This window comes from Sturnus vulgaris, chromosome 10, assembly GCF_052056855.1.
Source record: "Sturnus vulgaris isolate bStuVul1 chromosome 10, bStuVul1.hap1, whole genome shotgun sequence".
NCBI classification, from domain to species: domain Eukaryota; kingdom Metazoa; phylum Chordata; class Aves; order Passeriformes; family Sturnidae; genus Sturnus; species Sturnus vulgaris.
The window spans coordinates 9,197,852-9,213,089 of NC_142252.1; the positions used below are offsets into that span (position 1 = coordinate 9,197,852).

Here is a 15,238-nt window from a genome sequence, read left to right on the forward strand (position 1 = left end):
TTCCAGCCAAGTGCAATTTCATTCTCTAGGTTATGGTGCTGGGCACACCCAAAATGGATTTGTGCTCTTTTGTTTTCTGGATTGTGTGCTTTTATTAGAGCTTATGAGAAGTACAGATATGTTGCTTGCACAATATTGCCTTAGGAGAGAGCTTCTTTAGAAAGTGCCTGAAGAACTTGTTCCCAATGAAACGACAGCTGAAAAGATATCAAGTATTTCTATAAATTGTTAATAAACTACAGTTTGGTAAGGAACCATTTTCAAAATTATTTTTCTGGCATATAAACGTTGTAATAGAAATGTTACATTTTATCCATCTGCTGCATGGTGTGTGCTTTTAATAATTAATGTATTGAAACCTAGGTGAACTACAGGGTTTTGGCCCAGATGGTAAAACCATGCTATAAATTGCCCTTAAAGGATTTATGATTGAAATGTATGGAGTATTTGACAAAAGATTATTGCATGATGTGGATGATTAGCAGTTACTCTATAATGAAATGTGCACTTATGTATTTGTAGAACCACTGGATGAGCTGAAGATCAGAAGTCACAGCACTGAACCACTCCCAAAGCTGGAAAACAAAGAGAGAGGACATCATGGGACAGCTTCCTCTAGGGAGCCAGGGAAAGCTCAGGAATGGGATGGAACGCCAGGCCCTCCTGTGGTGTCCAGCAGGCTGGGGAGATCCTCTGTCAGCCCAACCATGCTGGCTGGAGGCAACAGCTCAGGTATGTCAAGTGGCAGAGCAGGGAAGATCTCATGAATCTCCTGGTGAGATGAAGAATCTCTAAAGATACACATACACCTGTCTGGAAGCATCCAGGTTCTTAAGACTTCCAAATATCTTCCAGATTTGGCTCTGCCCATTGACTGCTGCACTAATAAGGCTTGTGCTGTACTTGTGCTCTGTGCCAGAACAGCTGGGATGGTGGCATGGAAAAGAAGCACATAAACATGCTAGTCATCTACTTTCAATGAAGTAAAGTATTCCCCCTGACATTGAAAAGGGACACTATGGCAAAGACACTCCTAGGATGGCACCTCAGGAAGAAGTTGTTAAGTTCAGGTATCACATAAAATAACAAAAATACACTGTGCAAAAGCAAGGCTGTCTTACTGAGGGGCACAGTGACAGGACACAGGCAGCCTTTGCTTTCTGCTTGTACAGAAATTTCTAGAAAAGTAACTGTGGATTTCAGAAGTCTCAGATTCACACCTACTCATTTTATTAATCAAGAATGTTTACATATTAAATAGTAAATTGCCATAACCATGGCATTTTAATGCAGTCTTGTTTATAAATTGACTGCGACAAACAGAACTGATAAATGAATAGAGATATCTATTGCCCTTGCATGAGTACTTATTGGTACTTTTGAGATTTGACAGCTCTCATAAAAGAGTAATTTCATTGCTTATTAGTTGGACTGTGAGAAATATCCACTTTAAGGAGAGTTGGCATGTCTAGTACTGAAGCCTCATGGTCAGTGTTCAGTGAGTGTAAGAGCACGAATGAACTGCTCAGACAAGAAATCATTCCTGCCTGAGAGATCTGCTGGGCAGCGAGTGGCAGCAAGGAGTGTTTAAACTGCTGAGTGAGCAGAGATGCTCATGCCTCACCCAGAACATTGCTTCCCTGTGTGATAATGGGACTCACATTGTCCCTGAATTGCTGAAAATGACACCTGAAACTCAGTGTATAGGTTGAAGAATCTTTGCTGATGTGAAATGTCATTTGCAGCAATCATGGTCCAGCTTTACTTGCTACAGAGCCCCCAAACTGTCCTTGCTGGTGCAGTGAAAGTGACTTTTCTGCAAAACTTATGACTCTAGCACTGGGTTTTTGTGTGTTACTGCCATTTGCTTACTTGTCTGTTCTCACAAAGCTTCCTGGAATGTGGGAATTTTCCAGATTAGCTCATACCTTTAGGTAAAAATTCTGTTCCCAGTATGTTAGAGCACCATTTGTGCTAATGCAGGTTAAAGGATGGGTTTAAAGCTACCACATCAAAGTATTGGGACATCCAATAATTAGACAAAAGGTGTGTACCAATCTCTTCAGTTCTGCAAGATGACACTATGGAGCAAAGTAGTAAAGAAGTTAAAATTGAAGAGTAAGCTCTTAGCAAAATGTAGCATTGCTGTCCAACATTTCTGCAGCAGTTTTATTTCAGAGAGCTGGTTGATCTCCAAAAGCAGACAAAACATGTTGGCCTCAATCTCCATTTGGCATCAGCAAACTGCAATAGTTGTTGAATCATGTCTTGATTTAGTTAACTGTGACTTTGTCTTACATTTCTAGGACTGTCACAGAAAAAATTTATATTCTTGGCTGAATTTTGACTCCTTTCTGCGATTAAAATCTAAGAGTTGATTATGACTTTTCTTTCCCTGCAGATTTATGATATTTCATTTGATGAATATTGCCTCTCATCTGCCCTGAATATTTTTTCCCCTGTGCCTCTTGCTGTTGCCTGAGCAACATGTTTTACCTTTACTCAGTGGGGCACTGCATTGAGAATGCTATACACAGTTCTCCTCAATGAACTTGTACATGAACTGTAACAGCTCATTCTCTGCAATTAAATTAAAACTGTAACAGAATGCAAGAGGAGAGCTTTAATACTTTTATATGAATACAAATGCTTTCTGGAGTCAAGGAGATAAAGTAATTCTGCATTAGCAATTAGAACTTAGATTTACTGCAGGACCAAATAAAATCAAGGCAGTCCCCAGTACAGTCATCACTGCAGCTGCTCTCTTTGCAACATCGTAGATAACAGAAAAAAAGGGCTATTTTTGTGTTTGGTTGGTTGTTTGGTTGGTTTGGTTTTTTTTGTGAAGACATGTCCTTGAAACACCACAGTTTGGTACCTACCTCCTAGTTCACACTGATACAGGCATTTATTAGGAAAATATTGGAATTTTTTTTTTAATGGGGTTTAATTGCTCTGCTATAAAAGAGAAAAGGTGTGAATGGACTTCCCTCTGTGCTCATCAGGCAGCTCTGCTCCAGCACAGACGAGCTGGGAATTGGAGTGGCCTGGGCAAATACCTGAGTGAGAATACTGATTTTTGGTGAGTTCTCCCCAACTCTCGAACTGCTTTTAAGATCAGAGGGAGAATGAGGCATCTCCAAACAGAATCTTGAGCTTTCTATCCATTTTGTTCAAAGAGCCTGGGCTGTCAGCTGCACAAAGTTATCACTGTCTCTAGTGCCTGATTGTTCTGTGACAGGATTTGTCAAGGGCACTTTATGTTTCTTGGCATTCTATAATTTCTTATGGAAAGCAGTGTGATTTGGGGGCATGCTGACTTTTAGGAAAGTCGGTGCAATTATAATGAACAGCCAAACACAATCTGTAACACAGAATCTGTATAACTGCACTCCAGGAGACCTGAAGAGTATTTTCTGGAATGTTGCTGCTTTTTTCCTAACTGCAACGAAGAAGCATTTTGCATTGCCACCTGCTGCTGGAGACAGGCACTGCCCTGCCTTTTAAATCTCAGAAACTCTATTGCGTCCTGGTTTTGAATCACCACCAGCTTGTCACTCAGCCAGCCATAAATATTCCATCTGAAAACATTGTAGGTAATCAGAAAGGGAGTAAATGCTCACCCTTCATTGAAGTTACTGGCCATCATTGGTGATTTCCAAAAGTGATTAATATTTTAAGTTCATCTATTTGGGAAGGGGCAAAGCCTGGGAAGCCCAAGGCACAAGATGCATCCATTGGTATAAGAAGGGAATGGCAGCAAAAAGCCACTTCATGCCAGCCAAAGTGCTTCACACAAAGATGACTCAGCAGTCCCACAACCCCCACACTTTCTCCTCACAGGCACTATCACTGTGCTCCTAAATCCACAAAGATTCTCCACGTGAAGGCAATTTAATGCAGGGGTGTTGTGTTAGTGCCCAGTGAGGCCCAGACCTCACCCGCACTGGGCAGTGATGTTCTCTGCTCACAAGCTCCTCCTAAGCAGCTCCTGTCACCTTTAGCAAGAGGAGCAGTTCTGGGAGCTGCAGGCTGAGGGCATCCCACCAGTGCCCATGGTCCTTCTGCACCTCCAGGGTGCAGGATCACACCGGTTCTGGCTGGAGTAAAAATGTTGCCTAGGTGTAAGAAAAACACACACAAAAAACCTGAGCAAAGATGCAAAACACTTCCTTGTATTTCGAAGAAGCCAGGAAATAGCAAATAAACACAGCCAAATCCTACAACTAAAGCTTTACAAAGAAAATAGACACCCATATTTCAGGATACAAAGTATATTCCACTAACAGCTTTTCCCTTTGGGTAAAATATCCCCTAAACCTAAACAGAGGGTTCCTTTTCAGACATGATTTTATTCATTACCTGACTTGGGTATGAGACTTGCTAAACTTTTAACCTATGGACATGAGTAACGCTGAGTTCCACAGGTTCAGTGTTCCCCTTGTGAAAACTGCTGTGATATTTGAGCACTAACTGGCATCTGCCAATAGCAAAGTACTAAATACTTTTTTATATATAAGAGAATACAATATAGTTTATTACACCTTAATGTTTCATAATTTCAAGTTATATTTCAGCTTACTCATCTCTTTTTAGGTCAGTATGAAGATACTTGGTGTGATGTATTTTTCCAGTATGCATGCTTTCTTTTTCTTCTTTTTCTTCTTTTTCTTCTTTTTCTTCTTTTTTTTCCCCCCCCTTTTTTTTTTTCATGTGATTGCTCTCAACCTGTCACATTGCCTTGTTTAATTCAAAACGCATTTCTTGGCAGCTGTAGCAAATAAGCAATATTTCTCTTTTCATGTGCAAAGAAGAGACTGTGACAGGATAAGAAGCTTCTCCAATGTAAGTGACAGCCAGAGTATTTTTTTGAATTAAGATTAGGGTAGGCAGAATGAAGACTTCCTTGGGTGAATAAAGAACTCTTCCCATTAAGATCCAAAAAAAAAAAAAAATCGTGAAGAGTTGTGCTTCTAGAGAATATAGAAAGCCATAGAACTACTGGTATAAAACTGATTGAAAATATTTCCATAAAATCTTGTGGCATTTCAGCACTGTGCTTTATTGAGGAAAATGCTGCAACACCCCAGTGTTCCAAATGCAATCAGCCAAGCCTCTACATCTTTAGTCATGATGGCAGCCCTTGCAGTTTGGAAAACAAGCCATTTATATGAGTGCTTACACACATAATTAAATACACAATTTTAAGGCAATCCTATTTGTGTTTGGAAAGCCTGTATTTCTGTGTTGCACAGTCTCTCCTAAAATTCTCATCCTTAATGCTGCCCCTTGCAACTAACTGCTTGCCTGTTTCCATGTGTAATCTTCCTGGTGCTGTCAAGACTGCGTTTAAACCCACGAGTGCAGTGATGCTCTGCCCATTGCAGCTGAATTTTGTGTGTGGGTTTCCTTGGTGTGAAGGGGCTGTGGTTCTACTCCACTGACCGAGTGTTGTGGCCACTGTGGGTGCCATAGGAGGGGACTGAGGCCCACTGGCTCACCATGCCCTCCTAGCACCTGGCTCTCAGTGACCTGCAGTGCATTTTTCATATCATGTCACTGTGAGAGATGTAACATTTGAAGCTGTGCAAAATAATATTACTAAAATTCCAAAGGCACCAACTGAATTTTATGAACATTTTTGTGCATAACATTTCACAGCTTTCTGGCTACCCCCAAGAATCTGCTGGATTCAGAGCTTGTGCTCCCCATTGATTGCAATGGGCATCTCTAAAAGCTGCTCAGATGCCCTGCATCCCCTGGCCTGCATTGCCTTCCCCATGTGCCTATCAGGATGGCTGATAGAACTCAGCTCCACACCATGATTACTGTCACTAAGGGGACTTCTCAAGAACTACTCATTTCAGATGTCAATACTGAGCTGTCTCAGTATCATCCACAAGAGATAAAGACAAATTTCTAAACACTAGAAACCATCCCTGATATTTGCTGGCAGTAGTCCTTCCTTTAAGATTCTTGGCATTAAATAGGAAAACCCAGATAGCCCCAGTACAGTGAATAAGCTGCCCATAGCTGAAAAATAATATGCTGCAGAATACAGAGCAGTGAGTTGTGCAGCATTTAAAGAACAGACCATTTATGGACCATTTTTCCCCCACAGTGGTGTGCTGTTACTCAGACCACTAATTACAGTAGAATACAGTATTTATTTGGTCTAAAAATACTGCCACTGAGACACAAAAGTTAGATGGAGCCATGTCTGCAGCACCTTTTGGTGAAGATCACCATGGAAATCACAATAGTTTATTTAATACTGTAACATATATTACAGGGAGATAAAGGAACTAATACTTCATCTGTGTGTGATAGGTTTTGTTTCTTTGATGCCAGATGAAAGGAGTCTCTTTTGGCAAGGAAATGGTAATTTCTTGTTGTTGCACATAGATCCAAATTATGGAAATTATGACACTTCTTTCTGCTTTCCTAAAGCAAAGAAAATAATTCAGAAGCAGTCAGACAGTGTCTTGGAGTTTTTTATGGGCTGAGTGTCTGATTCTGCTTGTCACAGCAAAAACAGAATCTCTACTTAGCAGTAGAGAAAAAATAACTGAAAAAACCCTAATTCTTGTCCTTTCTGAAACCCCAGCAAAATTCCAGGAGATGAGAGATGAGGTATAATAATGAGATCCATTATTACATCTATATTACTGAAAGGAACAGTCAGAAATCTGGCACACAGACAGCGTGAAATCAGAATGAAAACAAATCTAATCAACCTTCAGAGTAACTGCCCAAGTCCAAAAAAAGCAAACCAGCAGACTGTGTACAAAAGCAAGGTTCTGGAGGAGGCCAGTCTGCTCCTTCCTGAGTGCCTATGGCTGTGTTGACTCGTGGTGTGTTTACAGACCGACTATGAGAGAGTGAATTGAATAATGCATTCGGCGAACAGCATAAATATTTTTGCTGCTCAGCCAGATGGATGTTAACTAACCTATTAATATTTAGTTGATGAATATTCACCCATAAGGATGCTTTCATTGGTCTAAGTGCTCCAGCATAAGTGGATAGCTCTTCTCCACGCCCTGTTGAATTCTGAAATATCTGAGGAAAATACGTATTTAAGGTGACAATGAAAAAGCATCAGTGAGAGTGGAAGAATCCATTTCAGCATGTTGCTGGTGTGTGGAGTAATGTGCCAGCTGTCCTCAAGTTTCTAAGGTGTGTGCCAAGTGACTTTAAGGACATGCTAGTGACAGACATCTTCTTCCTTTCAAGCTATGGCCCAACTAGTGGCCAGTGGTGATATTAGAGATCCACACAGGAAATAAAAAAATCGGTGTAAAACAAACATAAAGAAAGCAGCTGTGTAGATGAGGCATGAGAAAATAAATTTCAGACAGACAAAGGCAAAAGACATGTGCTTCAGAGGCAAACTTGCTAAACCACAACTGCATGAGGTATAGGTCCTTCCTTTCTTCTTGAAAACATGGAATTTGAGGAATTCTTCAAACCTTATTTTAAAAGACTTAAAATTCTTTAAATTGTAATGAAGCATGGTATTGTAATTACTTGTTATTCATGGTAAAGCAGCACTGTCATTGTGAAAAGTGAGACTCTGGTCTTGAACCAAATCTGTCTGGTGAGTCCAAATGTTTTCAGTGTTTGCCCACTAAATAGAAAAAGCAGGTGCAGGGTTGAGAAGAAGGTTTATGAAACATGAGGAGCATGAACACATTGCTCTGAGCAGAGCCATAGGCTGAGAGATGCTTCCTCAGTCATATATAGGAAATATAAGGACAAAAAAAATTTATTGGGCAGAACAGACAGATCATTTTTTCAGGAAAAGACAGTTTCCTCCAGACCAGCTAAATGCTGAGATAGCACATGGGTGTCAGTATGGCTTAGATATAAAAACCTTCATCCAGGCCTCCTGAACTGCATGGTCACCTTGTGTCAGTGTGTGCAATAGTAACCTGTGCTGGAAATCAGGGGAGCCTTCTCAGAAATTACTCCATGTAAAATAGCAGAAGGAAAATCAAATAACTGTGTCATTTCTGTGCAGTTCTTCTCTGAAGAGGAGCTTTCTCTCAAGGCAAACATTGTTCCTGTTATCACCTTGATTCTGAACAACTGACTTTGCCACTGCTGATGTTTTGATTTGTCTCTTCTTCCTACTTTATGTCTCTCAATTCATTGCCACTGACATGAGATTCCCAAGTATTTTTGGTGTCATTCCAAATCCCCAAGTGTGACAGTATCCTCACCACTTTTACATACCACCTCCTTCATTTTCTGGCATTTCATGCTTTCCTTCAGCACAGTCAGTCTTTGGGCCACCATGTCCCTCAGCTCTGGTATGGAGAGATGAAACCAGAAGCCTCTGTAACTCCCTGAATCACGGCTGTATTGCATGAGGAGTAGAAAAGGCACTGGGGAGCAGGGGAATGGGGAAACAGGAATGCTTCTCCTTTGGTCTTCCTGTCTGCTGTTTTATGCTCTATCCTTCAGAGATGCCAGAGCAAAGAGGCCAGGATATGGCATGAGTCCTGTCTGAATCCCTCTTCCGATCTCAACTTCTACTCATGATTCAGCCAAATGCCCAAGACTTTAACTGGTTACCAAGGCTGGAGTGCCCATTTCAAGGCAATCCTGGATCCACGGTGTTTCAGCTTGCTGCAGCAGTACCCTGCTCCTGCTCACTGGTGTTTCTGCTCTCTCCCCTTCCAGAGTCTAAATCAAGCTGCCGGTTGGGCCGGTCCGCGTCCACGTCAGGAGTGCCTCCTCCGTCTGTGGCGCCGCTCAGGCAGCCCAGCGACCTCCAGCCGAGCCAGGTACCATCGTTAGCCAATCGGGAATGACTCCATGTGCTGCAACATGCCAAATGTCCCCACCTCTCTGTCTGTCATTTGTTACACTAAATGGTTTTTTTGGTTTATGTCTTTATTTTCTGTGCGTGTGCGTGCATCTGTGTGTGCGCATTTCTCATTGGCAATGAAATTCCACTGGCTACAGCCAGCAGAATTTTCTTTGCTCTTAATTCCTTGTATCTTTTTCTGTCTTCATTCTGTAGTATAAATGTAGTAAAACTGTACTGTATGTACTGGCTGGGTTTTTTATTTTTTCATGTTTTCTGTACTTTTTTACTGTCTTAAAATTTATCAAACTTTGATAAATTTAATCTACGTTTTTATGTAAATTTCTTTTAAATGTCTTGTCTAGAGCACTTACACCGATGTTGTCAATGACTTGTACATACTTGACTTCTGCCCAGTTGTACTTTAATATTTGTGCCAGTCTCACATTTGGTTGGAGCTTAATGCATGATTGTATTACACTGTGGTTTATCACTGTCCTGAAAACTGCTCTTACAGCAAGTGATTTCGTTTAGTTGAGGCAACTAGACTCTCTTCAGCTATAGACCATGTAATGCTTACAGGACTGTTAAATAGTCCACTGTAGTTATATTTATTGTACATTATTAGGAATCAAAAGAACAAATCAAAGGAGCAACATATCTTTTTATCCTAAACAGAGATACTTTTTTTGTCCTCATCAGAAACAAAACTACCACATAGGAAAAAAAGAAAGTGTTTGGGTTTGGCAAATTTCTCCAACAGAGAGAAAATGGAAAAGAAATAAAGACACGGGAAACCTATACTTACCTTTGTTTTATATGCTAATACTGATATTGTAACATTTTGTTGCACAGACCTGTATTATTAGTTTGACAGAACTCAGAATTGCTCAGAGTAGCAATTGAAAGAAGAGGTTTTGCTTAAACATCATGTGAATGGCTTCTGTCAAAGCACTGTGGCACTGCATCACTGGTGTGTACGTGTGGGGTGTCTGTGCACAAGGAGACAGGAACATAGATGGATTTATGTGCACATAAATATATGTATACACACACAGGCACTCTTATTTTAATGGAGAATTTTTGACTGGCTTTCAGGGAGTTAGTCCCCAGATTCCTATTGAACGTCACTGAGGTTTGAATGGAAATCTCCTTGAGCACTGCTTTGCAATAATCACATATTTGTGTTCTTGGTGAGTTGCTCCAATAATGTCTTGACCAAAGCAAAGACACAAGGGTAAGGTTGATTTACCCACTCCAGACAGCCAGCAACTTGTTCAGAAGGTTATATTTGGATAGCCAAGTCTGTACAGGTTACAGCTCTGTAACCTGTATGAACTGATATGATTGTATTACTTCTGAGTGCTGTGAGACATGAAGACTGAGAGAACCCTGCACATTTCTAAAGCATATTTTCCATAAGCAAATCAAATCCATAATGGAGATTCAAAATGACAGCCCATTTAAATAACACATCAGGTGTTCCTTCATCTAAGGAAGAAATTAGGGTAATTGTACTTCCAAAGGTTTTCAGTGTCCCAGTGTTCATGTAGTATATATTTTTGATTAAATGGGTCTTACAGCACTCATGATGCTTTGCTGTTTACTTAGTGGCAAAGGCACCTTGGGTGTTTTGAAGGGATTTTAGCCTGTCAGTTTATAGTAAGAACTAAACAATAAGCCTTGAAAGCAGAAGCTGATGTGATAGAAGAGATAATGAGCCTCTTAGAAGCTGTGGCCAGGGTTCACTGAAACCGTGGAGGGAAAAATCCACCTCAATTCATACAGAAGAAAGGAACAAAGATGATAAGAGGAATTTTCAAGTGACTGAAGGAGGGTGATCTTGTTAATTGAATAATGTATGCTATGGTCATGACTTCATGAAAAACAAGAAAAACTAGTACAAGCTTTCTCTCCCTAAGTCTCCCCTTCCAGCTGACAATCTCTTACTGTCCATCTATTATGTTGCAATTTACTATGATAGCATAATATTTAAAGCTGTGGATTTGATCCGGATTTCAGAGGAATGACAAAAGTCTTATCTCCATGGCAAATACAAACATTGATTGTTCTTTCAACACCTATTCTATCTTAATGTGCAAATAATGGATGACAGGTGAAATGTGTTTCCAACAGCTGGGCTGTTAGCCTATTCTCAATCTGCTGGGTTGTGGCATACAGGGTATCTATTTTTGTGTGCTGTGGCTATTGTTTGCATTGATACTGCTTTCCTTAACAACGTCATCATGAGCAGTTAGACTTTACAAAAGATTGAGGAGACCTATTGTGTTATCCACCTCTTTGTTGATCAGATGGGAGCAGCTAACATTAAAACAGGAATATAAGATCTGGGAAAGGGCAGATTACTGACAATTGCTTTTCTCAAATCTTCATGGATCCCAGACTGATGGTTTTCAAAATACTTAATTTGGAAAAAAAAAAGATAAATTTGCAACTGAGTTCTCAAAACCTATCATTTTTAATACAATTGTTCAAAGAAGTGGTGACTGTGTTTAGTAATGAAAAATAGATCTGATCTAAGGAAACTTATAATTCCAATAATATTTTAGATAATTATGTAACTATTGTCATTTAACTCCCCTATGCCTCATTTTCTTATTTCTTGTTTGCTTATTGATGTAGGAATTGTGAGGATTAATCAGCTAGTATTCACAGAATATATCTATGGTATATTGATGGGAAGCAATAGAGGGATCACCTAAAAATAAGAAGAAAGGGCTTATAGGCAGAGATTAATTATGTGGCTGGTCTCTGATGGAGAACACTAAAACTTCTGTAGTGTAGTAGCAGCCAGCATTTACCAACATGTTGAGCCAGACTGAGAGCCTGCCTTCTGTCCTTAGTTCTGGGAAATGGTGAGGGCATTTGGGAAGAGTTGGTTGCAGGAGGCAACCTTGGATGAAGTCATGAATTGTCTCAATTTAAAGTGAAAGATAAACAAGTTTATCCCGGACCTGAAGTTATTGATTGTGAAAGAACAAAGTTTAAGAAATTAAGGAAGTAGCAGAGGAAGTCAGGTGGGGGGCTTGGAACTGTAATAATAGCAGAAACATAGAATATTTTGAGCTACGAAGTGTCACATTTATATTAGCTGTATTTCCTAAATGCATATCTAAATAAAAATATCCTACAGAGAGGGGTGTAAATAGCAGAGAAGTATTCCAGATAGGAAGTATTGTCTTGTAAAGAAAGGAAAGAAGAAAAGAAGTAAATCTTAAACATGCAGAAGCAGGCCATCCTCAAGTGCCGAAAGACAAACCAACAGGGAAGATGGTCAGACTGTGTGAACAGAGTTTTTTACTGGGTCTCAGGAAAAGAGAGTTTATGCAAGTTGGAAGAAGAGACTCAGGAGGGCAAGGGTGTGATGAGGTTATGGAGGAAGAAAATTAGAAGGGCCAAATCCTGACTAGCACTTAATCTGTCTACTTTCATAAAGGGCAATAAAAAATGTTTCTATAGATACATAAGCAGCAAAAGGAAGTCTAAAGAAAATCTCCATCCTCTTTTTGGATGGCAGAGAGAACATAATGACAAAAGTTGAGGAAAAGCTGAGGTATTTAATGCCTTCTTTGCCTTAGTGTTCAATAGTAAGACCAGCTGTTCTCCAGGTAGCAGCCCCCTGAGCTGGAAGATGGACACAGGGAGCAGAATGCAGCCCCCATAATCCATGGGGAAATGGTCAGTGACCTGCTCTAACACTTAGACACACACAGTAGGATAACATATGTTTATATTAGGAAAAATTTCGTCACGGAAAGACTTGTCAAGCAACAGAACAGGCTGCCCAGGGAAGAGGAAGAGTCCATTCTACCATCCTTGGAGGTATTTAAAAGACATGTAGATGTGGCACCTGGGGACATGGTTTAGTAGGGGGCTTTTCAGTGCTGGGTTAAAGGCATTTTTCAGCCTGAGTGATTCTCATTCTATAATAGTACGACATTGCTTACAAAAAGCTTACAGGGAATGGAACAATGTTGTAGAAAGTAAAGCAAGTTACATCTTAAAGAAAAGAAGTGTGTGAAAAAACATTAGAGGTAGTAAAAGTCCATCTGTATTTGGCCTTTATATGGAAATGAAAAAAAGTAACTGTCTTTTATAGTCATCTAAGTGGACAGAGAACAGTAGAATTTAACCACTTTGTTTATAAGGTACAATAAACAAGGTCCACAGATATCCCAGTAAATAACTCCTCACCCATTTTGCTGGAGCCTATGTGCTGGTGCCTGAGACTTCTGTAGCAGGCATGGTCAAGGGTTTCACCCTGCAGTGATAAAGGCTCAGTCCTGCCACAGGACAACCACAGTGAACAAACCTGTTCACTTGTGTAAAGCAAGCAGGATTTGGAGTCACAGGTATCACTGCTTTGCAGTGATGTTTCCCTGCCATCCTATCCTTCTCCACATCTTCACTGCAGGGTAACAAAGGCTTACTTTCCATCGATGAGCTCAGATATCCCCGTGGCACACAGGGTATGTGTGCACTGAGCATGTCTGTCACAAAAGAAGAAAATGTTTCAAGCAGGCTGTGGAAGTCCCTCTGCTGGAGAGGAGAACGTCTTGCATCCAGAGTTTTAATGTACATAAAATCCTGTCTGTATCACTGCCATGCCTCTCTGAAACAGTCTTTAGCACAGAAAATCCCCACTGATTTCCATTTTAAGAAAAAAAGAGATCATATAAACACCTTGGGATTTTTTTTTCTGCAAATGAACTTTGCAAAGTGAGTTTTGTTTTCATTAATTTGTAGATAGTGCTTGGAAAATCCCATGTACTGGGCTGCATAGCAGCAAAGCAGTGCATGTTTTTAAGATCCATAGTGTGAAGAAAAACAGTCTTCGAAAACAAAACTACTGATAACTAGAGTTTCATATTTTAGCTTTCCTGCAAAGCAGAGCCTATTTTCAGACAGATTTCCACAAAACTGTGTTCCTTATCTGCAAATGTGCAGCCTCTCTTCATGCTGCCTGTTAGTTTCTTGCTTTTCAGTGACCAGACAGCACTGTCTTTTCCTGTTGCCTCCTCAAGGTATGTTATCTTAATTCTGACAGTTTGGATGCCTCTTAAGGTTTGATGTCTTGTTGTGGAGTGGACCAGGCAGTGATATCTAGCTCCAATTTAAGCAAGGAAAAAAGATTTAAACTTTACAGAGATTATCAAAGTAAAATCCAGAAACCATGCTGAGATTAGAAGGAATAACTCAGAGGAGGAAATGAAGATACATCAATGACTATGAATTAAGGAGCCTCAATGTGCATTGAAGGAATGAGGAAAAAGCTAGAAAATGTATCAGCATCACACTGAAACTTTTTGGGGTTTATTTTAGAAAAATAGCAGCTCAGTTCATTACTTGCCTGGTATCTGCCTGAGCTCTCTGCAAGTTGAGGCAGCATTTTACTTTTCCCACATGACCACATTAGTAAACATGGCAGAAGGCACAAGATGGACAAACTAACCATTACCCTCCAAATTTCAGGACAGCTCTCACTTATTTTATGATTTGTGTGAATATCCTATAGCAAAGGGGAAAGGCCTCCCAAGAGTCGACTTGGGCATTGTCTTGCACCAAATGAAGTGAATACATCAATAGTTTATTTGAGAATGTGTCTTTGATAAGCAAGAATTTTAGATACAAACTGGCTCCTCAAATTCACATCTAGGTAGAAAAATGAAAAGACTTTTAGAATAACCAAGTGCTGGGGAAGGCTGGTGCCTGAGGTTGGCAGGCTAAGGGAGCTGTGGTACAGACATGGAAATCCAAGGTTCACAGAGCTGGGAAGCAGAGATCAGGAGTTCTCCAGCACAGTTTTCCAACATAGCAATGTACATAGGGAAGTAAGAAGCAGATTTTTTACTTTGCATGTGCAGCTGGGAGGGTTTGTCTTTGTGTTCTTGTCCCTTTGGGGCAGGAGTAGTGCACACCGAGTGTGTGAACAAGGACAGGACAGAAGCCCCTTGGGATCGCTCAGATCTGTGCCAGAGGCAGCCTGGGTGAAAATGCACTTTAACAACTGTTCAAAATGGACACTTTGGCTAATCCAACAGGATTAGGAAAAGCTTTATTTACCCCAGAGCTGGGGAGGCAAAGCAGTGTCCTGCTGAGATTTGCCCCTGCCCCACTGAGGGCAGGTGAGCTCAGCTCTGGGCTGAGGGGGAGTTGTGCCCAGCACACCCCATTCAGCCGGCCCATCCCACATCCCTCATCCCACATCCTGCATCCACGGGGCAAGCAGAGGCTTCACTGGGGCCACCCCGCCCCGGAGGTGCGCTGCCCAGAGGGAGGGACAGAAGGAGAGGAGGAGAGGAGAAGGAGAGAAGGAGAGGAAGAGGAGAGGAGAAGGAGAGAAGGAGGCTTTCTCCAGCCTCAGCTGTTAAATCCCCATTCCTCCACACAACAATTTAGATA

At 40.8% G+C, this 15,238-nt stretch overlaps 1 protein-coding gene across 5 annotated transcripts in view; it reads left to right on the forward strand.

Annotated features, from left to right (window-relative positions):
- The window catches only part of NYAP2 (neuronal tyrosine-phosphorylated phosphoinositide-3-kinase adaptor 2), a 136,099-nt gene that overhangs the window by 99,384 nt on the left and 21,477 nt on the right, over positions 1-15,238 (forward strand). For all 5 annotated transcript variants that reach the window (XM_088170719.1, XM_088170722.1, XM_088170723.1 and 2 more), the window contains 2 exons: positions 523-732; positions 8,689-8,792. In XM_088170719.1, the coding sequence (XP_088026845.1) occupies positions 523-732; positions 8,689-8,792 (314 nt within the window). The remainder of the gene's footprint in view (positions 1-522; positions 733-8,688; positions 8,793-15,238) is intronic.